This window comes from Equus caballus, chromosome 12 (genome assembly GCF_041296265.1).
Source record: "Equus caballus isolate H_3958 breed thoroughbred chromosome 12, TB-T2T, whole genome shotgun sequence".
Taxonomy (NCBI): Eukaryota; Metazoa; Chordata; class Mammalia; order Perissodactyla; family Equidae; genus Equus; species Equus caballus.
Window position 1 is genome coordinate 29,935,797 of NC_091695.1, and position 26,468 is coordinate 29,962,264.

Genomic DNA, 26,468 nt, shown 5'->3' on the forward strand with positions numbered 1-26,468 from the left:
GGACCTGCTCAGTACTATCTGCTGAGAAAAAGATGAGAGAAGGAAATGTTTTCATCCTCAAAAAACAAAAGAAGACACTATTTTTTTTCCAGTGATGCTACTGACTGTGTATACATCTTCAATCATGAATGTCAAGTTAATCTGTGTTTCATGTATAATCATGAAACTTAACTAAAAACTTCTCTTAGTTAAATATTGTCATTCTCTTTGGGGACAAAAGACAGTAAACAGGCACCATTAGTACATTATCTACTAAAATGTCTTGATTTCATGTTTTTCTGTTCCAGATTTTAAAAATATAGGAGGGGTCAGCCCGGTGGTGCAGCGGTTAAGTTCGCACATTCAGCTTCAGCGGCCCAGGGTTCGCTGGTTCAGATCCCAGGTGTGGACACGGCAGAGTTTGGCAAAAGCCATGCTGTGGTAGGCGTCCCACGTATAAAGTGGAGGAAGATAGGCATGGATGTTAGCTCAGGGCCAGTCTTCCTCAGCAAAAAAAGGAGGATTGGCAGTAGTTAGCTCAGGGCTAACCTTCCTCAAAAAAAATAGGAGACTTAGACATATAGTAAACCAGAAAAACACTGTCATCTCTCTATATGGTGAAACAGAACGATTCTGCCAAGGCATGGCTCTGACATTTATTCGGTGATTGAAGAAGCCACTGAATCCTGTGAGCCTCATACGTCAAATAAGGATGATGAAATACATGCTCTTTAAAATCTCCTTGAGAACTAATGTTCAATTAATCTGTAATCAGGGAGTGTGGACATTTCTATAGCTGTCTTTCTGCACTCATACAGCCTTGAAAGATATAAGAATAATGCAATGGGATGGTGGGACGAGTCACACACCAAGAAGCAGCTTGGAAATGGATGTGACTTACTCTCATTAACGATGCTAAGAAAGATACTGAGAAATTAGGTAAGAAAGATTGAAAGAGCCATTATGCTCCTTTCCTCAGAGGCGTATTTTTTCTTTCCTCAGTATAGAAATACTTATGAGTTAAATTATCTAGGACAGTGATTTCTGATCTTCTTTGAGTCAGTGATACTTTTGAAACTCTTTTGGAAATTCTGGACCATCTACCAAGCAAACTGCAGCTACTTACCGCCTTTGCACATGGTTTTGTTAGATTCTCAGTCACCCTCCATTCTATTCATGGTTCCTAGGTTAAAGACTTCTCCTACAAAATAAACTGACTTTAACTCATGTAAAGGTTAGGATGCTTAGGCAGTGGATATGGGGATTAGGAAACTGAGGCAGGATTTCTGGAAGTTCTTCCTCCTTTTCTCTTTGGAGCCAGTCCAGGGAAAGTAAGCACTAAGTCCTCAGGCCAAATGGTAAATAACCAAAATAATGTTTTTGCCTTAGGTACTGAATGCCCTCTTCAAGATGCTGTAGTTGTCATCTCTCCAGATGGTCATAGAACAACTACCAACACAAACACATTTTTATTTAGATGAACTCAAACTAGAAAGAAAATAATAGAAAGCTGTGAAAGGTAGAAAATAGATGCCAAATACAGCCTAAGAGTTGTATATGGTTAAAAGTAGAAGTCTTGGAGATTTCCCTGGAAGGAGGCTGTGACATGAATGGAATAAACTGTGTTTGTGAACTACAAATATTTGTCAGTATTAGCTACCCAGAGTGTCTTTCTTTTCCCCAACTATTTCTCAGCCTCCTAATTCCAAAAATGAATGAAAAGAGAAAATACCCACAGAAGCATAAGACTATAGCCTGAGAAGTAAGGTGGACAGTTTCATTCCCCAAAATCAGAATAATCATTGCTTCATAGTCCCTTGAACATGTTTTGAAAACAGTTGATTTATGCACTGTTTTGAAAATAATTCTGAAGGAATGAAGTTATTAATTAGAGAAGAAATTTAAGATTAGTAGTCAATACGGAAGGAGAAATGGTAACAGACAGATATGTGTAATTCATCCCAGACTTAGATGTCGTTATGTCCACAGTAAGACTGAATGGGGAGAGGATTTTGCGAGAACAGAGGAGACAATCACATTCTTCATTATCGTTACCATCATCGTCATGACCAATAATCATGACAACAAAAAGATTTATTGAGCAACTGCAATATATACTGTTCTTCTTGCAATCACGGAGACATTCACAGCTTCCTCTAATGTTCATTCAATCAATATGGTAGCCTAAGTCTGGTGTGCTCCTACTAAACAAAGCTAATACTCTTAACATTGTCTCTATATTTCTATTAATATTTCTATTATATGCCTCTGGAACCCCAGTTAGCTGTATCTTGAATCTTCTTGCTCTATTTCCACATCACTGAAACATCCATTGTTTGGCTTCCTCTACTGTGCTCTGTTTAATTTTTAAAGATCTCTATTCCAGTAAATTAGTTCTCTCATAAATTGTGCTTGTGGGCTGTTTAACTCATCCATTGAATTTCAAATTTCAATCATAACATTTTGTTTTCTCTCTAAAGGTTTCACATTGTTCTTTATCCACATGGTCAGCTTGGAAAGTCTCATATTGTTTTATCTTACTTTCAATAATATCCTTTATTTAAACTTTTAAAACGTACTTATTGAAATAATTATTAGCTAATAATATAAATACATAGTTTTCCAAATTGCACTCCATAGTTTGATATTGTTTCTTACTCTTGCTCAAGTGCCTTGTTTAATTGTGTGGTGAGTAATTTTTTTATCTTAAACAATGTTCTCTTAAAATTTATCTGTGGGAAACATTGATGCTTCAGTTTAAAATGTGTTCCCTCAGAAATGATTTACATTACTTCTGTCAGATACCTTAGGGACAACACCAAGCCAGAATTCCTTTAAACAAAAATTTTGACTTGATGTTTTTTGATGTTATAATATTCACATCAAATAGACTGCATATCTACATAAGTAGATAGATAAGATTAAAAATTATCAGGGAAAGGAGTGATATCAGCATCTTAGCACTGAAAAGACATTCCTCCTTTTTCTCCTGCTTTAGTAACAATGAATTAGAAGTCATCCACAAACAAAAGTACCTTTGTGGGAGTTGTAGTATCCAGCACCAAATGCCAAGAGACCAGGAGGAATCTGCCCACCTGTGAACCAGTAACAGGCAAACAGACTTCAGTATGGGCTACAAAGCCAGCAGGATCAGTGTGAGCCTGCCCCAACCCATCTTGGTCAAGGTTGAGCAAAGGCTAGAGATGATTTGAGCAGCCACCCATGAATGAGAGAGACTTTGCAGAAGGTCGCACTTCCTGAGAGAGGATTCCAGCACACAATTGGAGCTGAAGAAAAATACGAATTTGTTTACAGTGAAGACAATGAAAGGAGAGTTCTCAGCACCACCTTTCCCAAGGCAACACTGCAGAAGTTAAACAATTCGTCGTGGCAAACTCTCCTGCAGGGGAAAAAGAACAGTCACTGAGTACCCAGGATACCACAGTTGTGCTAGATGCATTCAGAAACCTCTTTATCCCTAGAAGTACCTAGACTATTGAACAAGTAATCCATGACTGGAGAGAGAGAGGAGATCAGGAAAGGGATCAAAAAAACATATATCGAAGGTATTAATGAAGTATAGTTCCCTATTTCAGCAGGAAGTCCACCAATGAGCCACTAAGAGTACCACAACAGAAGATCTCCTGACCAGATGCACGAGAAACCCCAGCCTCCCAGTCTTAAACCCACACCTCTCCCCACCCTGCCACTAGCTTCTTGTGCATATTCTTGAGAGCAGCAGTGAGAGCAAATCTAGTAAACTGAGTTCTCTCAGAAAGAGAGATCAGGGTCTCTGGGCGAGGGAGAAACCACAAACAGGAGCTCTAGAGCCACATGCTTGAAAACTAAATAGAGGTTTCCAATAGCCAGACTGGTTAGGTGGTAAGAACGAGAGAAAATACAATAGCTTAAGAATTCTACAACAAGAGGGAACGAGAAGAGTGGAACATGTGTACCCATACAAAGGCAGAGGAAAACTCACCTATAAAATCACAAAAGATGGCATACCCCATCTGAGGCAATTAGTAAAGATTTAAGGAGATGCCTGCTACTTCAAATACTAAAGCAGCAATACAAACCTACAAGACACATGAATTATCAAGAAAATATGTCATCACCTAAAGAGAACAATAATTCTCAAAGTACAAAGCTGAAAGGCACAGAATTTTGCAACCTGGCTGATAAAGATTTTTAAAACAGCTGTTTAAAACAACCACAAGAAAACTCGGAAAAACAATTGAATGACATAAGGGAGGAAAAATGAACAAAATGAGATACTCACCAAAGAGATAAAAATTATAAAAAGGAACCAAACAGGAATTCAGGATCTGAGGCGTTCAATGAATGAAATGAAAAATGCAATAGAGAGCATCTGCAGTAGAGTAGAGCAGATGAAAAATGAAAAAGTGAGCTACAGGGCAGGGAGTTTGAAATAACCCAGTCAGTGCTGAGCAAAGAAAAAAGAATGAGAAATAACAAAGAAAGCCTACGTAATCTATGGGATTCCATCAAAACCAAATTAGAATAATAGACGTTAAAAATTAGAAAAGACAGAGAAGGTGGCAAAAATTTTATTTAAATAAATAATCCTGAGAACTTCCAAAACCTGGGAGAGATTTAAACATCTAAGTTCAGAAAGCTAACAGATAACTCCATTATCTCATGAAAAAAGAGCTTCTCCAAGACACATTATAATAATGCTATCAAAAATCAAAGATAAAGAGAGAATCCTTAAAAAAAAGAGAGAGAGATTATAACCTAAAAATGAATCTTCACTAAGCTATCAGCAGTTTTCAAGCACACATCCTACAGGCCAGGAGAGAGTAAAATGACACAGTCAGTACTGAAAGAAAAACTGAAAGCCAAGAATACTCCATCCCACAAAGTTACACTTCAGATACGAGTATGAATAAAGACTTTCCTAGAAACACAAAAGCTGAGGCTGTTCATCACCACTAGACCTGCCTTGGAAAAAATGCTGTAAGAAGTTTTTTCAGCTGAAACAAAAAGACATTAGTCAGTGACATTAAAACATCTGAAAGTATACAACACAGTAATAAAGGGAAATACACTATCAGGCTTAAAAAGATTCTTATTCTGTACTTGGGTGGTGTGTAAACCACTTAACTATACTTTAAAATGTTAAAAGTGAAGAGTGTTAAAATAATTGTAGCTACTATGATTTGTTAAACAATACATGTGAAAAGAAATAATGGCATACACAACATAAAAGGGGAGAATAGACAGGTACGGCTTTTGTAGACTAAGTTAAGTTACTATAAGCTAAAAATGGACTGCCCTCCCTGTGAGATGTTTATATAAGACTTATGATAAGCACAAAGCAAAAACTTGGAGTAGATTCCCAAAACACAAAGAAAGAGAAAATAGAGCATACGACCCAAGAAAATCACCAATGTACTATGGTACACAGAAACAGAGGGGAAAAGAAACAACTAAAATAAAAACCAACCAGAAAACTATGAATAAGATTGCATTAGTAAGTCCTCAAATATCAATAATCACTCCAAATGTAAATGGATTGAATTCACCTATCAACAGGCAGAGTACTGGATGGATTAAAAAGCAAGACCCAACTATATGCTGCCTACAAGAGACTCACTACAGCTTTAAGACACACATAGGCTCACAGTGAAGGGATGGAAAAGACACTTTATGCAAGGAGAAAGCAAAATGAAGCAGAAATAGCTACATTCATATCAGACAAAAACACTTTAAGCCAAACACAGAAACAAGAGACAAAAAAGATCATTATATAACAATACAGAGGGCAAGTCATCAAGATGATAAATGTAAATATATATGCATTCAAAATCAGAGCAATAAAGTATATTAATCAAATATGAACAGACCTGAAAAGAGATTTAGACACCATACAATAATTATAGGGATTTTAATACCCATCTTTTAGCAATGGGTAGTTCATCCAGACAGAAAATCAACAAAGGAAATGTTGGACTTAAAACACACATTAGATGAAATGGACCTAAGACATTTATAGAACATTCCATCCAATAGCAGCAGAATACATTCACTCCTCAAGTTCACACAGAATATTTCCAGAATACATCATATGATAGGACACAAAACATGTCTTACAAAATTTAAGATTGAAATCATACCAAGTATCTCTTCTGACAACATTGATATGAAACTAGAAATAAAGAAGAAGAAAGCTGTAAAATGTATACATATGTGTAAACTAAACAACACACTCCTGAACAACCATTGAGTCAAATGAGAAATCAAACAGGAAATCAAAAAACATCTTGAAACTAATTGAAATGGAAACATAATATACCACAACCAATGGGATGCTACAAAAGCATTTCTGAGAGGGAATTTTATAGTAATAAATGCATATATTAAGCATATAGAAGAATCTCTAACAACAACCTAACATTATGTCTCAGGGACTAAAAAAGAACAAACTAAGCCCAAAGTGAGTAGAAGGAAGGAAATAACAAAGGTCAGAGTGGAAGTAAATAAGTTACATACCAAAAAAACAATAGAATCAATCAATGAAGTTAAGAGCTAGTTTTCCATATGACAAAAAGAATTGACAAATCTTTAGACTAAGAAATAAAGTCAAAAGTCTCAAAATCAGAAATGAAATAGGAGACATTACAAGCAATACTGCAGAAATACGTAAGATTATAAGGAACTACTATGAACAATCATATGCCAACAAATTGAATAATCTAGAAGAAATGGAGAACTTCCTAGAAATATACAAGCTATCCAGAATGAATCAGGAAGACACAGAAAATTTGAATAGAACAAAGACAAATAAGGAGATTGAATCAGTAATCAAAAACCTCCTAACACAGAAACCCACAGAAGCAGATATCTTCCCTGGCAAATTATACCAAACATTTACAGAATAATTAGTGCCAATCCTTCTCAAACACTTTCAAAAACAGGAAGGAATACTTCTAATGGAATTTTAGGAGGTCAATATCACCCTGACACCAAAGCCAGATAAGGACACCACAGGAAAAAAAAAAAAACTATAGGCCAATATCCATCCTAAATATAGATGCAAAAATAGTCAGGAAATATTAGCAAATCAAATTCGACCACACAGGAAAAGAATTATATACTATGACCAACTGGGATGGAAGGATAGTTCCACATGCACAAATCAATAAATGTGACACACCACATTACTAGAATGAAAGATAGAAATCACGTGGTCATCTCATAGATGCAGAAAAAGCATAGGATAAAATACAACATCCTTTCATGATTAAAACCCAAAAAAACTGGAAATAGAAAGACAATACCTTAACATAACAAATGCCATCAAAAACAAACCCACAGCTAATGTTATACTCAATGTGAAAAACAAACTTTTTCCTCTAACATCAGGAACAAGACAAGGATGCTCACTCTCACCACTCTCATTCAACATAGTACTGACAGTCTTAACCAGAACAAAAAGGCTAGATAAAGAAATATGAGAAGAGGTTAAGAATGAGAGATAACATAAACCTCATAAAACTTATGAGGACCATAAATCTTACTCCATGTTGGTCTTACTGGAAGAATCACATGGATATTGGGATAACACAGAATCCACTGTTTTCTATAAATCTTGCCCTCTCACCTTGACCTAGATCCCTCAGGATAACAAGAGTTCTTGACAAAGTTGAAATTCCTTATTCTTTTCAAAAGAATTATTCAGGTGTGCCCTATTGCACTCCAGGATGGGCGCTTTTGGCCATGACATTGGTTGTCCACTCACAGCCAAAGAGATGCCCACAACTGGAGATCCTCTTAAATGTATTATTAAGGCAGAAGTGAAAGGAGAAAAGACAATTATAGGGAGAAAACTCTCCAGGTACCTGCCTTCTGGTGTCATGGTTGTCATCAAGATGATTTCCCTGCTAATTTCACATCCCACTTTGCCATGTCCCTTCTGACTCAATTCCCCACTTCCCCATGGTCCTATTATGACCTCGTAATTATAGCTTTTCTTTTAATGAACTTAGATTTCTTTGAGCTGGAAGGGACCGAGAGAGCACCTAGTTTAAGACCATCATTTTCAAGGTGAGGATTGAAGCCAGAGGTGCTAAGACGTTTACCAAAGATGACACAACTGGCTGACAATACAGCTTAAAAACAATAAATTAGATATTTGGACACTTCCCTGTTCACAAATTGATTCCATTTTAAATATGCACACTTTCTCAACTCCCTGACCTGAATCAATTATCACAGCAGCCCTGGGTGGCTGACACAGCATGATTTCCTATGCATAAGTGAGGATATAGGAGCAACAAGGAATACAATGAAACTAATTCATGACAGAGTCACAGATCATTGAGGTTAATACCATGGGCACTGGTATCAGCTAATTGGGTTGAATTCCAGCTTTCCACATCCTTGCTGTGTGTTCCTGAGCAAATTAACCTCTTCAAACCTCACTATTATCACCTTAAAAATGGGGCTTATAGTATGAGCTACTTGATGGAGCAGCTCTTCATAAAATCAAGTTATACAATGCTTATGAAGCACTTATCAGAGTGTGAAGTAAACAGCATGCCTTCCCTTTAAGTAGGTGCAATTTAGGGGCTGGCATGGTGCCGCAGTGGTTAAGTTCATGTGCTCCTCTTTGGCAGCCTGGCGTTTGCAGACCCAGAACCTGGGTGCAGACACACACACAGTTTATCAAGCCATGCTGTGGCAGGCATCCCACATATAAAATAGAGGAAGATGGACACAGATGTTACCTCAGGGCCAATCCTCCTCAGGGAAAAAGAGGAAGATTAGAGGAGGATGTTAGCTCAGGGCTAATCTTCACCAAAAAAAAAAAAAAGTAGGTGAAATTTATGTGTTCTGAATTGGAGTTCTTTCCAATATATTATGCTGCATTACTAATTCTTCATTAAAAATATCTACTGGGGCTGGCCCTGTTTTGCAGCGGTTCAGTTCGCACATTCCACTTCGGCAGCCTGGGGTTCGCCAGTTCAGATCCCGGGTGTGGACATATGCACCACTTGGCAAGCCATGCTGTGGCAGGCATCCCACGTATAAAGTAGAGGAAGATGGGCATGAATTTAGTTCAGGGCCAGTCTTCCTTGGCGAAAAAGTGGAGGATTGGCAGCAGATGTTAGCTCAGGGCTAATCTTCCTCACAAAAGAAAAAAATATCTACTTAAGATCATTCCCACGAACTTTTGGTTTTAGTGTTTTGCTTTTTGGTGTTTTAATGGAGCTCATCTACCCTGCCATTACTAGGGATACAGAGATGTTTTAGAAAGGTCCCCATTCATGTTGGATCTACTTCAGCTAATCTTACTTCTAAGGAGAAAGGGATGGATGGGATAATGAGTTAATTATTTGATTTAACTCTTACCAATTGGTTAATAGTTATGTATTCACTCTGATAAAAACTGTGTTGTGAATATTTTCAACGAACAGATTCGTAAGATAGTTTTAAATATATAACACCTAAGGTATAGAAATTGGGCACCATGGCAAAGCAATAAATGACATGTTTCTGATCAGTAAAAACCATTTATGTTCCACATCTGATACTTAGTGAGCTTCAAGACGGATTCTTGCTACCCTGGGAAGAACAAGGCAGACCACAATATACCCAAAAGTTCTGTCTGTAAAATGGGGATAATTTCCCACTTGCCTTGTGCACATAATAATAGAACAAAAATCACATCTATGCAATGTAACTAGTGAAGTGTAATATGTTGTGTATACACTACTGTAGTATGTATGAAGCTTAGTCTATAAACTCTTGTCTGAAAAATATCTCTTTTTAAAATTTTCTTTAAATTCTCTTGGTTAGACTTTGAGTCTCCATGGTACCCTCATACAGACTGTCTCTACTGCTCGCTGATCATACTTAAGGACTTGGAATTCCTAGGGGGCTCACATCTCTGGGACTCAGACTGTGAGTCCCTAGACATAACATGACAGCCTTCGTTTCTGAGTCTTTCGCTGTCCCTGGGAAGCTACCATGGAGCATGCTTCAGGCCACCTGTGCCCAGAAATTGATGACTTTGACTTCTTTCTAGCCTCTGAGAATCTCCCCAACTCTTAACCTGAAAAGTGCCCCTCCTTTCTACTATTCCTTTCTCCCATCTGTTTTTCACAACTCACTTCATAAGGAGTTTGAAGGAGTAAGATGGAGGGAACAAAGTTATTTTGGAATAAAGACAGATCAATCTTTTCCCCTCTCCTCTTCTTTTGTCTCCTCTCCTCCCTTCCCCTTCCCTTCTCTCTGTTCACTTTTTCACTCTCTCTTTCTTTTCCCTCTGTGTGTGTGTCTCTCTCTCTATTTCTCTTTCTACCTATCTCTTTCTGTGTTCCTCTTTCTCACACTGACTTTCTCGCTCTGTGTTTGGAACTCAGATGATAAGGTATTCTTTTTTAAATTATTGTTAACTTATACATATGTGATTTTATGAGTAATTTTATTTCTATTTAAATATAAAAAGTGCTTAACAACCAAAAATAAATAAAGGACATTTTAAAAATTGTAGAGGGAAGAACCATGCATGACTTCCTAGGTCTTGTCATTTATCTACATATATTATCTATCAGAACCTCTGTTGTCCAAACATCCGATTTTATCTACCTGAGCCTAGTTATGTAAACAAGCCTTTTAAATGCAGTTCAATGCTGATGACACTGACTCAGACAGATCACTTGGTGGTGGCAGCTAAACATACTGGCACCAGGAACCCAGAAGCCAGGTTGTCACATCTTCTCTCTACTTAGCTATTCTTGCGACATACAAAATGTTATTTACATATTCTTATCCCTCTTTTCCTTATAGGGAAAGTAACACCTGCACAAATATTGTTCTTACTGAAGTAAATGTGTGGTCCTCTTTATCACCCTCTGGAAGGCCTCTTTGATCTCCTTGTTCCTCAGACTATAGATAAGAGGGTTTAACATGGGGATAAAGATAACATAGAACACTGACAGCACCTTGTTCTGCTTCTTGGAGTGAGTAGAACTAGGATGCATGTACACCGAGAGGCCTGTGCCATAGAAGATTGTTACTACTAACAGGTGAGAGGCACAGGTATTGAAGGCCTTGGCACTACCTTTGATAGAGGATATTTTCAGGATGGAAGCTGCAATGAAACCATAGGATAAGAGTATAACAAGGAAAGAACCAAATCCAACAAAAAAAGTGATGAGAAAAAGAATCATTTGACTGATGAAGGGATTGGAACAAGACAAGGATATGATGTGGGTTATGTCACAGAAGAAATTTGGAATGATATTGGGCCCACAGTAGTAGAGATGAAAGCAAGGGATTATTTCAGGTAAGCTACTAAGGAAACCACTCCCATAGGCCCCAGCAATCATCTTCTGACAGAGGCCAGGAGCCATGACCGCTGAGTACTGTAGAGGCCTACCAATAGCAACATATCTGTCAAAGGCCATGGCAGCCAAGAGACAGCACTCCATCAGACACATCCAGCACACAACAAAATACTGGGTGGCACAAGCAATGAATGAAATCATTTTTTCTTCTTTTAAGAAGTCTGAAAGCATCCTTGGGCTGGTGGAAGAAGAATAGCAGATGTCTATAAATGACAGGAAACTGAGAAAAAAGTACATAGGTGTGCGCAGGTGGGAGTCCATCCTGATTAGGATGATAAGACCCATGTTCCAGATGAGAGTCACAAGGTAGATCCCTAGGAAGATTGGAAAGAGGATAGGCTGCACACCTTTTTCATCTGAGAGTCCCAGGAGAGCAAACATGTCCACAGAGGTACGATTTCTATCCCCTTCCATGGACCTGCTCGGTGACAGCTGCTGAGAAAACGATGAGAGAAGGAAATGGTTTTATTCTCAAAAAACACAAAGAAATACTCTTCATTTCTTTCCAGTCATGCAGCTGACTAGATATACATCTTAAATCATCAATGTTGGGTTAATCTTTTTGTTCCATGTATGATCACCAAACTTAACTGAAAAATTTTCTTTCATAAGTACAGTCATTCTCTTTGGGGCAAAAGACAGTAATGAACATCATTGGTACATTATCTCCTAAAATGTCTTAATTTCATGTTTTATCATTTCAGATTTTACAAATATATGAGAAGTAGAAATAGCTTAAATTAGGAAAATACTGTCCTCCCTCTATATGGTAAAACAGAATGATTCTGATCAGTCATGCCTGTGAAATTAATTCAGTGCTTGAAAAAGCCCCTGAATCATGCTGGACCCCATAGTCACTTGAGGATAGTAAAATAGATACTCTTTAAAATCCCTTTGGGAACTAATATTCAATTAATCTGCAGTCAGAAAGGGTAGACAATTCTATAACTGCATTTCTGGTTTCATAGAGCCTGGAGAGAAATAAGAATAATGCAATGGGATGGTAGGAAGAGTCACGCACCAAGAAATAGCTTGGAGCTTGACGTGACTTAAACTTAATGGCTCTATGAAGTCTCCTGAGAAGTTAGACAAGACCAGGTTGTAAAAGCCTAGTCATTATATGCCCATCCTTGCCGGTGCAGATTTTTATTACCTCAGATCAGAGATACTTATGAGTTAAACTGTCTAGAACAATGATTCTTGAACATCTTTGAGTCAGTGATACTTTAAAAATCTGTTGGAAACTCTGGAACCTTTACACAGCAAATTACAACCACTGAACACCTTGCATATGGTTTTGTTGGATTCTCAATCATCCTGGATTTTATTATTGATTCCTAGGTTCGAGTCTTCTCCTATGAAGTAGAGTAACTTGAACTCATGTAAGGGTTAGAACGCTTAGGCAATGGGCATGGGGACTCAGAAACAGAGGCAGGATTTCTGGAAGTTCTTTCTCTTTTTCTCTTTGGAGCCAGTTCAAGGAAGGCAAGAACTAAGTCTTCAGGCCAAATGGTAAATAAGCAAAACAATATTTTTGCACTGGGCTCTGTATGCCCTCTTCAAGATGAAATAGCTGTCTTCTCTCTAGATGGTCGTTAGGACATGCCCCAATGCAAACACATTTTTTATTCAGATGAACTACACTAGAAATAAAATCATGGGGGCTGTGAAAGGTAGAAAATAGATGTTAAATGTGGCCTGGATTTTCCATATACAGGTAAAAGTAGAAGTCTTGGAGACCTCTCTGGAGAAAGGCTATGATATTAACGGAATAAGCTATGTGTATGAACTACAAATAAATACAGCATTAGCCATCCAGAATGTCTTCCTCCCTCCCAGCCATTTACCAGCCTCCTAGTTGCAAAAGTGAATGGAAAGACAAAATCACCATGGAAGCACAAGGTATAGCCTTAGAAACAATGTAAAACTGTTCATTTCCCAAAATCAGATCAATCATTGATTCTGGGGGCACCGTTTTGAGAAGAAATCTGAAGCAATGAAAACATTAATTAGAAAAGAAAGTCAAGATGTCTGCCATCAGTACAGAAGAAGAAATGGTAGCAGACAAGCTATGCATTTACCGTCTCAGACTTAGGTGTGATTCTGTCCACATGGAAACTGAACGGAAGGAGAATTTTGTGAGAACAGAGCAGAAAATTGCATTCTTCATCATCAACGTAACCAATAATCATGACAACCAAATTAATTTATTGAGCAGCTACAGCATGTACCGTTCTTCTCTTTCTACTCACAGACGTATTCACAGCTTCCTCTAATGTCCATTCCTTCAACACGGTAACCATGACTCTCGTTTGCTATCTACTAAACACAGATACTCCTCTGAAAATTGCCTCTACATTTCTATTATATGTCTCTGGGACCCCAATTAGATGTACATCATTGGATCTACTTGCTCTGCCCCCTACATCACTGAAACATTCATTATTTGTATTGCTCTACTGTGTTCTGTTTAATTTTTACAAATCTCTCTTCCAGTAAATTCATTCCACCATAAGTTGTGCTGATTGGCTATTTAACTCACTCATTAATTTCAAATTTCAATCATATTTTTTTTCTCTTGAGATGTTCCATTTCGTTCTTCCCAAATGGTCAGTTTTGATAGTCTCTTATTGTTTCTTCATACTTTCCATAGCACCCTTTATTTAAATGTATTCAACATACTTATTGAAGTTATTATCTAATAATTTAAATACATATATTTGCAAATCTGATTCCATGGTTTAAGGATATTTCTGACTCTTACCAAAGGCGCCCTGTTTATTAGTAGGCTTAGTGAATTTTTTATCTTAAGTTCATATTTCTTTAAAATTTATCTGTAGGAATCATTGATGCTTGTGTTTAAAATTTGTTTCTTCAGAAATGGTTTATATCACTTCTGTCAGATTCCAGGGGTAAAATATCAACCAAGAATCCCTTTAAACAAAAATTTTGACTTGGCGTTTTTTTGACAACACAATAGTGATAATATTTAGGCTGCAATCTACATAATTAGATGGATGAGAGTAAAAATTATCAAGACAAGGGCTGATATCAGCATTACAGTGACTAAAGACGTCCCCCATTATTGTCCTGCTTTAGTAATAAAGAATTGGACATCCAACCATGAACAAAAGAGCCTGTGTGGAAGTTGTAGTAACCAGCACCAAATGCAAAGGGATCCAGGAGGAATCTCACCCACCTGTGCATCCAGTAATAAGCAGACAGACTTTGGTATGGGCTAGAGAGCCAGCAGGAGCCCACAAACCTGCCCCAAACCATCTTGGCCGTGGTCAGGTAAGCCTGGAGAGTGCACACTTGGGCAGACAACTGTGAATGAGAGAGATTTTGTGTAAGATAAGTCTTCTGGAGATGTGATTCCAGCACATTACTGAAGCAGAAAAAAGGTGTGAGTTTGGTCACAGTAAAGATAGGCAAAGGAGATTTCCCGGCACCACCACCTTCAAGGCAACACTGCAGAAGATGAACTACTCAGCAGTGGCAAACTGTCCTGCCAGAGGAAAGCAGCAGTGAGTTAGTGCCCAGGCTACTCCAGCAGGGCTGGACACAGCTGGAGAACCCGGTTCTCTCTAGAGGTATGTCGACTACAGGGGTGGATAGACCACGAGTGGAGGGAGAAGGGAGATCAGGTAAGAGGAAGATACTAATATCAAAGGGAATTAGAGGGGCACAGGAGCTCAGAATTTCAGCAGGAAGTCTACCCATGAGCCTCAAGGGGTACCTCAGCAAAGGATCTCCCCTCCAGATCCACTGGAACCCTCAACCACCCAGTGCTAAACCCATATCCCCCTCACTCTGCAACTAGCTCTTTGTGCACATTCCTGTGAGAGCAAATCTGGTAAATTGAGTCATCTCAAAAAAACAGATCTGTTTTGTGGACAAGGGAGAAACCACAAACATGAGCTGGAGTGCCACCTTCTGGAAAACAAAAAAAAGTTTCCAGTACCACCTAGTAAATGGCAACAACTAAAAACACAGTATCTTAAGAATTTGGCCACAAGAGGGAGGAAGAAGAGTGGAGCAGATGACCCCATACAAAGGCAGAGAAGACTGGAGACCCCTTACTTACACTACTCAGAAAACTTAACTTGAAATGAATTAAAGATTTAAACATCTAAAACCATAAAACACTTAGAAGAAGAAATATAGGAAAAGCTCCTTCACATCGATCTTGCAATGATTTTTTTGGATTTGACACCAAAAGGACAAGCAACACAAGCGAAAATCACCAAGTGGGACTACATCAAAGTAAAAAGTTTCTACAAAGCAAAAGAAACAACCCAAAAACTGAAAGGCAACCTAGAGAATGGGAGAAAACAGCTGCAATCCATATATCAGATATGAGGTTATTATTTAACACATTTAGAGAACTTTTTCAACTCAGTAACAAATATCAAGCAACCTGATTAAAAAATAAGCAGTGGAACTAAATTGACATCTTTTCTAAAGAAGACGTTCAAAAGGAACATATAAAGATGCTCAATATCATTGATCATCATGGAAATACAAATCAAAACCATGATGAGATATCAACTCACACCTGTTAGAATGGCTATCATCAAGAAGACAAGAGTGAACAAGTGTAGGCAAGGATGTGGAGATAAGGGAACCATCACACATTGTTGTGGGAATGTAAATTGGTTCAGCCACTGTGGAATAAAATGTGGAGTTTTCTCAAAAAAATAGCAATAGAACTACCATATGATCCAGCAATTGCACTGCTGGGTTTATATAAATGAAATAAACAACAGATATCCCATGTTTATTGCAGCATTATTCAGAAAAGCCAAGATATGCAAACACCCTAAGTGTCCGTCAATGCATGAATGGATAAAGAAGATGTTACACACACACACACACACACACACACACACACACACACACAATGTAATATTACTGATCCATGAGAAAGAAGGCAACCCTGCCATTTGCAGGAACATGGAAGGAACATAAAGGCATTATCCTAAGTGAGATCAGTCAGATAGAGTAAGAGAAAACTGTATGATATCACTTATGTGCGGATTTTAAAAGAGCTGAACTTGTAAAAACAGCAAATAGAATGGTGGTTACCAGATACTAGGGGTGGGGGAATTGGAGATACATTCTGTAAGGGTACAAACTTGTAACTACCAAATACATCCTAGAGATACAATGCACAGCCTAGTGATTATAGACAACAATATGCTGTCATAAACTTCACAGTTCCTAAGAGACTACATCTTTATTCATTGAGGTAACATTGGCTTCTAACACATAATTTTCAGATGTACACCATTACATCTCAAAATCTGTATAAGCTAGACTCTTATTGTTCCCACCTCAAAAGAAGAAACGTACTTGTGTAATGTGGTAGAGGTGTTAGCTAGTGCTAGGATGGTAAGAATATTGCAATATCAAATGTAAGAAATCAATCTGTTCAACAATTTAAACTTGCACAATGTTATAAGTCAATTTTATCTCAAAAAATAAATTTAAAAAAAAAGAACCAGGGAAGACGTTTTTACATTTTCTCTCTCTCTCAAACTAAAGCTGAGAAAGGTGAGCATATCACTGTCTCATTTTGTGTAGTTTTTTTCTAGTTTGCCCTTGAGAATATCACCCTTTGAGAGTCCCTATTTTAAGTGGCATTATGGAGAAGGAATGTTGTCTCTGGGCCATTCTCACACCTTGTCTTTTTCTCCTACCCTTCATACTTTGCTCATTAAAACTCAGGCCTGGGGATGCCAGCCATTAGTAGATCCCTCCTGGGAAAATACTGGTCTCAACCCACCACCCTGTGAGGTGTGTGCTTTTCTTTTCTTTTCTGTACCTTGATAAATTTATTAAGGTACTGATAAAGTACTGGCTTAGCCATGAAATAAAGTGTTTTAGATTGTATCTCGCATTATTGGTTTTCTTGAACATATCATCCACCATATTACCAGAAACACCTTTACAAATAATATTTCTATGAAAAGAATTGGTTAATCCAAATTATCACTTTTTTTCTAAAACCCCAAACTACTAGATTTGATTAATTTTTTCTTTGTTTCTAATATGATTGAATTTTCCTGAAAATCAAGGCATGATATATTTATTGAGTGTGTTCTGTGTTCCAGGTGCTATTCTGAATATACTTTTAGGTTTTACCTTATTTTAATTTTCAACAAATTTATAAGACATTTATTATTCCAATTTTACAGTTGAGGACACCCTGGGTCAGAGCATTAAATAGCTCAAGGTCACACAACCCATGATGGGCAGAACTGGGATTCAAATTCAGGCAGTATAGCTCCAGAGCCACATCTTAAATATCTCCACTGAATTGCTCACCAAAATGTGTTAATTGTTACATTAATCTTATTTATAAACAGCTATAGAGTACAGAGCAATATAGTTGATGTTTGGATGATGTAAATGACTCAATAAGGAGCCTACGACCAGAAAGAGAGGTGAGAAAGCCCATAGAGACATAATACAAAACAAGATATGATGTATGGCGTGAGAAAGACAGAGATAAATTCTTGTGGGTGACCACCAGCTGGATGTCGGCAAGAAGTTTCAGAGTGGGAAAGACCCCTTAATATGCTTTGCAAGAAGTTCTCACAAAAGATCTCTAGAATGGCAGAGACCACTTAAGACACATTATTGTACAGGTGGACATAGTAATGACAATGTAATTGAAGATGCTGTCGATAACATGATCACCACATCTTTCCACATAGATTCTCTTTCAGGAAATGAACAGAAAGGCTGTAATGCTGACTGCTTGCCAAATAAGTGAGACAAATAGGAGGAGAATTTATCTTCTTTCAAGAGGAAGAAATAAGGAGAAATGAAGATGTTTTGCAATACATGCTGATGTAACTGAGGGAAAGGGAAATCGCAGCCTTTAGATGGTGACCGCTGCAAAGCTTTTGCCCACAGATGCCTGAGAGACAAAATTACCACAGCAAACTCTACTGTACACAGAGACTTTGTTAAATTTGTGATGCTGTTGTTAGTCCCAGAGCACCTTTTAATTGCCACCTTGTTTCCCTCAAGCACCCCAGATCCTATCATTTCTAATCAACCTTATTTTCAGTTGTCTCTTCTGTATCAAGGACTCCTAAGCTTTCTTCTCTTGTTTTGTATAAAGTTTATCTTGGGATAAAGTTTATCTTGGCTCTCTTCCTTCAGTATTTTTTGCATTATTCTTGGCATCAGATATTCCCCTATCCCCTGCTAACCTCCATTTGACCCTGCTTAGCAAATGGAAAAAAGAAGAAAAATGAAAGAGAACATGAAAAAGTTGCCCTTTTGGGTGCTGGGGTAGTGGTTAAGTATGCATGCTCCAGTTTGGCAGGTTCACAGGTTCCAGTCATCAGCATGGACCTACACACCACTCATCAGGTCATGCTGTGGCAGTGTCCCATATACAAAGTAGAGGAAGATTGGCACAGATGTTAGCTCAGGGCCAATCTTCCTTACACACACACCAAAAGAGTGCCCCTTGACAAACCTCTCTTCTTTAAGATATTTCATCAATCATCATTCCTAATAATTATTTACTTGCCGTTGGATAAATTCAACATATTTGAAAGGTAGGAAACAAAATCTGAAGAGCTTTGTTTATCAGGAACAGTGTGGACAGGATTATTCTCAGAAGACCAAGTATTACTTTTATGTTTTCACCTCCTCAAGACCCAACATGTTCATCAAAGATGCTTTGGATACACTCAATTTGGGAGTCTTCTGTAGACTGGTCAAATTTCACTTTTTAAATGGGACAAATCAGGTAGTATAAGCCCCTCAAAAATTACCCACAATTTTTCCTCTGGGTCTGTGTTTTCTGCTTTTAAACACTAATCAAAGGTCTCGGAGGTTTTCCAGCTCCTCATTTTATGCCAAAGTATATTGACACAGCCTATATATTTAGCTGATCCTTCCATAGATTTGCTTTTCAGGATACATCAGCTGCCATGGATAAGGACCCTTATAACTTAGACTTCAAGTACAATGATATTGAGCTATCTATAAATCTTTGAAATTCTTCCTGGGTCTTGGGCCTTCACATTCCCTAGAGCAGAGCTCCTAACGACTCACCCAAGAGTTCTATAAAGCTTTAGTCCCCTGTGTTCCAACTCTTTTTTCTTCGTGGTGTACCCAGGTATTCAGCAATAGCCAACAAATATTTCAACTTCCAGATTTTGAGATTATCCCACTCCATCAGTGCTCTGAGACGAACTCATGGTCTTTTGTTAGTAATGTTTGGCTCACTCAGCCTGCCTTAAAAATGATCCAGCTGTGGGAGAAGAGGAGCTTAAAAGCTTATGAGCCTTCTCTCATAAATAAGAAAGGTCTTCAGAGCACAACTCCCCACAAAGAGGGAACAATTAAAATAGTGCAAGAGGTGAATAACTTCTCTCCTGGGTGATGGAAGGGAGACTAACTCTGTTAATTGGTCCCTTGTTTGGGGTGTTCATCTTTTGAGACACTTTTACATCAACAACCCTACATTCAGCCTGGAAAAATCATGGGGCCGATTTAACAAACAATTTCAACCTTTTTCTCTATAAAATAAATTATGTCACCAAAGCAGAGGAATAATCATCATGACCTCTGTCTGGGAAACACACCAGGAAGTAGTGAGCATTCAACAATGCTGAGTCAGACTCTTGACAGTAGAGGGAATCTTGACTCTCTAACTTCTTATTTTTGACTTTTTTTTTTTTTTTTTTGCTTTTATGTGGGACTCCATGGATTGTTCATATTTGGAAAGACTTTCCAGACATTTGGAGCAGGGAAGAAGAAACAGGAATAGATCTCTTCTTCTCTCTCATGGTTCCAGCTGCTTTGTTTCAAGGAAAAGATTAGTAGAGGAGGGAGAAAAAGAGAAGGATAAAATGATTGCATGAAGAAGGGCAGAGATGGGAATAAAAAGGGGGAAGACTGAGCAAGGTGTGTAATAAAATTTGAAAAGATAAATAATATTCAGAATTCTCAAAACACACACCAAGAAGGAATCCTTCCGCCTCCCTCCACCCCACTTTGATTTCTTCTCTCTCCAAATGTACAGGAGAAGCAATTCTTCATCTTTTTGGTGTTTTCTTAAAATTTACTTTACTGAGGTCACACTGTTTATAATGTTCTATAGATTTCACGTGTACATCATTGCATTTCAACTTCTGTATAGGCTGCATCGAGTTTACCACCAGAAATCTAGCTCACTATACATATGTGCTCCTTCACCTCTTTTGCCCTTTCCTTCTGTTAACTACCAATCTGTTATATGCATCTATGTGTTTGTTTATGAGTAAGGTTATACAGTAATTTTCTTTCTCCATCTGACCTATTTTGCTTAGCATAATACCCTCAAGGTCGATCCTCGTTGTTGCAGGAAATGATTTCATCTTTTTATGGCTGAGTAGTATTTCATTGTATATATGTGTGCTACATCTTCTTTATCTTCTTATCCATTGAAAGAATCCATTCTTATATTGCATCCCAAGACACTAAGTCCTTGTCCTTTGGTCCATAAGGTCTGGTTTTCTTTCTCTAGACACTCCATGGAAAGGACATCTTAGAGAGAATAGAAGAGATCAGGCTATGGAGAAAGCTAAACAGTAAATTGCCATATATTAAAAAATGATGTCTGCTCATGCTTCTAAAACATCTTTATTATCTTCTTTTAGCCCCAACCAAAATTCCATTTAAATTTTTGACTTAGCAGTGTGGAACAACTTATGGATAATATTTTTGAAATATTATCTAGCTTTTTACCTAATATTTATGTCTCCACATCTCTGACCGTTCCCTTCTTTCAGGCAGGTAAGCTGTTAGGTTTTCAAGCCTCAGAGAAGGGATGTGATAGCTAAAAGAAGTTGAAGCAGAGGTGATGTGGCCAAAAACATGAGTGAGCCTTCAGAATGACTTACAGACAGCACAACTATCAACTAAGTTTAGAGATACCAAGAACAGAGGGGCCCTAACCAAAAGATGGATAGGGCCTGAGTTTGCAAGCAGAAACTTAAGAAACTGTCGTCATAGGGGTCCAGGTAGACAGCCACTGGACACTGAGGGCTTGAGCTCTACAGAATTTCCTGCGCCCTATTGAGGATGAGAACAACAGAACAATCCACATTTAAGCAAGATTGGCTATAAGAAGTCTACAGAGAACTTACCTGACACATGCATTATTCATTTTAATTTTTGTTAAACACTTTCAGGAAATTTACTGTAGGTAAGTTCCTAACTTACAGTGCTGAAAAATAATTTTGACTTAGTAAGAACCAAAATATTAAGATTTGTATTAAATGCTAATGTTCATTCATTTGGCAAATATTGATTAAGTGCTTACAGTGTGCCAGACAATATTCAGATACTGGAACACTGAGAGTCCCATTAATGTAAGTGACAGAAGCCAAGATAACTGAGAGTGTGGTGTGAAACAATCTTCCCTCTTTCTTCAGAATCAAAGATGAACAGTAGATAATGTAACCAAAAGTTTTTCTGAACTGATACTCCTCCTCATCCTACTCTGAACCCTGCTATCAACTCCTATTAGAGGCAAATTACCCTTTGAGGGTGGAGGAAAGATACTGTCAAACAGCTTTACGGAAACATGCTGAAGACATCCAAATGGCCAGCAGACACCTGAAAAGATGTTCAACATGACTAGTCATTTGGGAAATGCAAAGCAAAAGCAGGATCCCAGTCCTGAGATCTTGACAAGATGGTGGTGTAAGCAGACTCTGAACTCATCTCCTCCCACAAACACAAACATGTTAAAACTATTTTTGGGAAAATTACCCTGGATAGAAAACTGAAAACTGGATAAAAAGAACCCTCACAACAAGGGACAGTCCTGAATAAGGCAGAAGAGCCAGAAATTCCTGATGGAGAGGAAAAGAGCCACCTTTGGGAGCAGCAGAGCTTCTTAGCTGGCCAGGCGGGAGACATCATAAGGTACACAGCCCTTGCTGGAGGAATGAGGTCTGGAGCAAGGCCAATACTGGAGCATCCTTCAGACTCAGCACAACTGAGATGAGCGTCTTACGGTCTGGCTTCGCTGGCTATTAACTGCAATGAAGATACCCCTAGAAAAGCTATCAGCTGAAAGCCGAAAAGACCCGGGTCTTAAAGGGCTTATGCACAAACTCGCTCATTGCAGCAACCTAAAATCACCAGAGAGAAGGCTGACAGTCCTTTGGTGAAACAAGACTCTAGTGTTGGACTCTTGGGGCATCTTGGTGAGAGGAGGGACCTCACTGGAGACTGAGACATTGGTGGGGGCCATTGTTCTGACCTGGTCCAGGCATGCTGACACAGACCTTGGTGGGAGCCATTGAGGTTCTTCCCTTGGCCTGTTAGCCCAGGGGTCTGCCATGCCCACTAGCGTACAGATATAATTCAGTTCAGCCAGGGCAGGTAGCCTGCCCTAGGGACTGGCCCCACCCCACAGCAAGCCCCCAGGCTACTTTTAAGCATTCACTGGGTGCCTGGATCCTCTACAGGCACGCAAGTGTGTCTGCCTCTGTGCGGCAGGGCCTGTGTGAGGACCAGATGAACTGTGGGGGGCATTGGTGGAGAGGTGGGGACCTCTGCAGTGTGGCATTTGGGTACACTCCACGGGGTTGGGAAATGTGCATGGACCAGGACTGTGTTGATGGTGTTTGTGGTCCTGTGAAGGGTGAGGCTTATCAGTGGCAGAAGACCTGTGTTTCACAAATAGCCATAAAAAGGATCAGCCCCACCTTCCAAGGGCTGAAACAATTGGGTGCTCCCATGCCTAGGGTCAGCCCCACTCAGCTGCACTCCTAAGAGAACTGACAACAGCTTTGCAGGCCTGAAGCCTATGGCAACTGTAAGTCCCTGAGCCTAGCAACCAGCTACACTGGGTACCAACCCAATTAAGAGGAAAACTGCAATAGGAGTGTACTGATAGACTATGTAGCCAATGATGCTGAGGCTCCCCAAACCGGATTTACAAACAGCTGGCCAGGGAAGGAAAGACTAGACTCCCTGGGTACCTGCAGTAAGAGCAACTCTGCCACAGTAGAAAGACACAAGTAGCCCACAAAGGGGTCACTCCTGGATCATTTGGACTGCTGATGAGAGGGAAGCACAGTGCTGGGCTTCATAAGACATCTCATATATAAGGCCACTTTTCCAAGATCAGGAGACATAGTGGACTCACCTAATACATAGAAATAAGCACAGAGAAAGAGGCATAATGAGGAGACAAAGGAACGCTTTCTGAGCAAGGGAACAGGACAAAACCCCAGAAAAAGGACTAAATGAAACAGAAACAAGTGACCTACTTGACAAAGAGTTCAAACAAAATCTCATAATGATGCTCACAGATGTTGGGAGAAGACTGGATGAACACAGTGAGCTCATCAGCAAAGAACTGGAAACTATAAAAAAGAACCAATCGGAAATGAAGAATACAATACTGGAAATGAAAAATTCACTAGAGGGACTCAGTAGCAGAATAGAGGATGCAGAAGAATGGATCAGAGAGCTAGGTGGAAGACTAGAGGAAATCACCCAAGCTAAACAGAAAAAAGAAAAAAGAATTAGACAGAATGAGAACAGTCTAAGGGAACTCTGGGACAATATCAAGCATGCCAACATTCGGATTATAGGTGTCCCAGAAGGAGAATAGAGAGACAAAGGGGCAGAAATTTTATTTGAAGAAATAATAGAGGAAAATTTTCCTAACCTAAGGAAGGAAACAGACATCCAAGTACAGGAAGCACAGAGAGATCCAAACAAGAGAAGCCCAAAGAGGTCCACACCAAGACATATTATAATTAAAATGTCCAAAATTAAAGAGAAGATCCTAAAAGCAGCAAGAGAAAGGCCACAAGTGACATACAAAGGAAAGCCCATAAGGCTGTCAGGGGACTTCTCAGCCACAACCCTACAGGCAAGAAGAGAATGGCACAACGTATTTATAACGTGCTAGAAGGAAAAAACCTATAGCCAAGAATACTCTATCCATCAAGGTTTTCATTCAGAATGAAAGGAGAGATGAAGAGCTTCCCAGAAAAGCAAAAATTAAAAGAGTTTATCACCAAGAAACCAGTTCTAGAAGAAATGCTGAAGGGGCTTATTTAAGTGGGAAAGCGATGACCACAAATAGAGATACTCCTCTGAAAATTGCCTCTATATTTCTATTATACGCCTCTGGAACCCCAATTAGAATTAGGCATATGTTGAATCTTCTTGTTTTACCTTCTACACCACTGAAGCATTAATTATTTCTTTCTCTCTACTGTGTTCTGTTTAACTTTTACAGATCTCTCTCCCAGTAAATTCATTCTACCATGTTGTGTTAATTCGCTGTTTAACTCATCCATTAATTTCAAATTTCAATCATAATATTTTGTTTTCTCTCTTTAAGTTTCACTTGGTTTTTTGATCAAATGGTCAGCTTTGACAGTCTCTTATTGTTTCATCATATTTTCAATAGTATCCTTATTTAACATATTAAACATACTGAAATTACTGCTATCTAATAATTTCAATACACGGTTTGTAAGTCTGATTTCATAGTTTAATGATATGGCTGACTCTTATTCAAAGTGCCCTCTTTATTAATGTGCTTAGGTTTTTTTTAATCTTAAGTTCATGTTTCTTTAAAATTTGTGGAAATCATTGATGCTTGTATTTAAAATTTGTTTCTTCAAGGTATTCTGTCAGATATCTTGTGGATAACACCAAACCAGAATCTCTTTTAAAAAAATATATGACTTGCTGTGTTTTGGTGTCACAATAGTGATAATATTTAGGCTGCATATCCACATAAGTAGATGGATGAGACTAAAACTTATAGGAGGAAGCAGTGACATCAGCATCATAATGCGAAAAGGCGTTCTCCTTTTTCTTCCACTTTCGTAACAATGAAGTGACATCCATGAACATAAGAGCCTTTGTGGGAGTTGCAGTATACAGCACTAACTTCCAAGGGACCCAGGAGGAATCTCACCCACCTGTGCATCCAGTAATAGGCAGACAGACTTTTGGTATGGGCTGCAGAACCAACAGGAGCTAAGTACTTGCCTCAATCTATCTCGGCCATGGTCAGGTAAAGCCTGGAGAGTGCTAACTAGAGCAGAAAATAGTGAATGAGACAGACTTTGTGGAAGCCCAGGTTCCTGAGAGTTGATTCCAGTGCACAACTGAAGCAGAAAAAAAGGTGTGATTTGGTTGCAGTGGAAACAGTGAAAGGAGCTTCCCCATTACCACCCATTTGAAGACAACACTGCACAGGTGGAACCACTCAGTAGTGGCTAACCCTCCTGTGAAGGAAAAAGAGCAGTGAGCAAGCTCCCAGCTACCGCAGCAGTGCTGGACTCAGTTGGGGAGCTCCTTTCTCTAAAGAGATATGTAGACTACTGAGGTGAATAGATTGCAAGTGGAGGGTGAAGGGAAATCAAGTAAAAGACAGACAGGAATATCAAGGGGAGTTAAAGGAGGACAGGGGCTCGGGATTTCACAGGAAGTCCACCTGTGAGGCTCTAGGAGTACCTCATCAGAGGATCTCCCCTCAAGATCCACAGGAAATCTCAACCTCCCAGTGCTAAACCCACACTTCTCCTCACTCTGCGATTAGCTCTTTGTGCACATTCCTGAGTGTAGCAGTGATAGCAACTCCAGTAAATGGACTGCTCTCAGAAAAACAGGACCAGTCTGTGGACACGGGAGAAACCACAAACCACACTGGAATGTCACCTTCTGGAAAACAAAAAAGAGATTTCCAGTAGCCAGCCTGGTGAGAGGTAACAACTAGAGAAGAAACAGTAGCTTAAGAATTCAGCCAGAAGAGGGAGTAATAAGAGGGGAGCAGGTGGCTGAGTAGTATTCCATTGCATATATATATATATATATATATATATATATATATATATATTTATACCCTATCTTCTTTATGCAATTATCAGGTGATGGGCACTTAGGTTGCTTCCATGTCTTGGCTATTGTAAATAATGCTGCAATGAACATAGGGGTGCATGGGACTTTTGGAATTGCTGACTTCAAAATCTTTGGAGAGATTCCCAACAGTGGGATGTCTGGGTCATATGGTATCTCTATTTTTAATTTTTTGAGAAATCTCCATACTGTTTT

At 38.8% G+C, this 26,468-nt stretch overlaps 1 protein-coding gene across 1 annotated transcript; it reads right to left on the reverse strand.

The window, feature by feature from the left end:
* Positions 1 to 10,826: 10,826 nt before the first annotated feature.
* On the reverse strand, positions 10,827 to 13,549 carry LOC138916486 (olfactory receptor 5A1-like). Its single transcript, XM_070229129.1, has 2 exons — positions 13,439 to 13,549; positions 10,827 to 11,792 (listed from the first exon to the last, which is right to left on the reverse strand). Exons 1-2 carry the CDS (start codon positions 13,547 to 13,549, stop codon positions 10,827 to 10,829), a joined length of 1,077 nt encoding a protein of 358 aa, XP_070085230.1.
* Between the last annotated feature and the right edge of the window lie 12,919 nt (positions 13,550 to 26,468).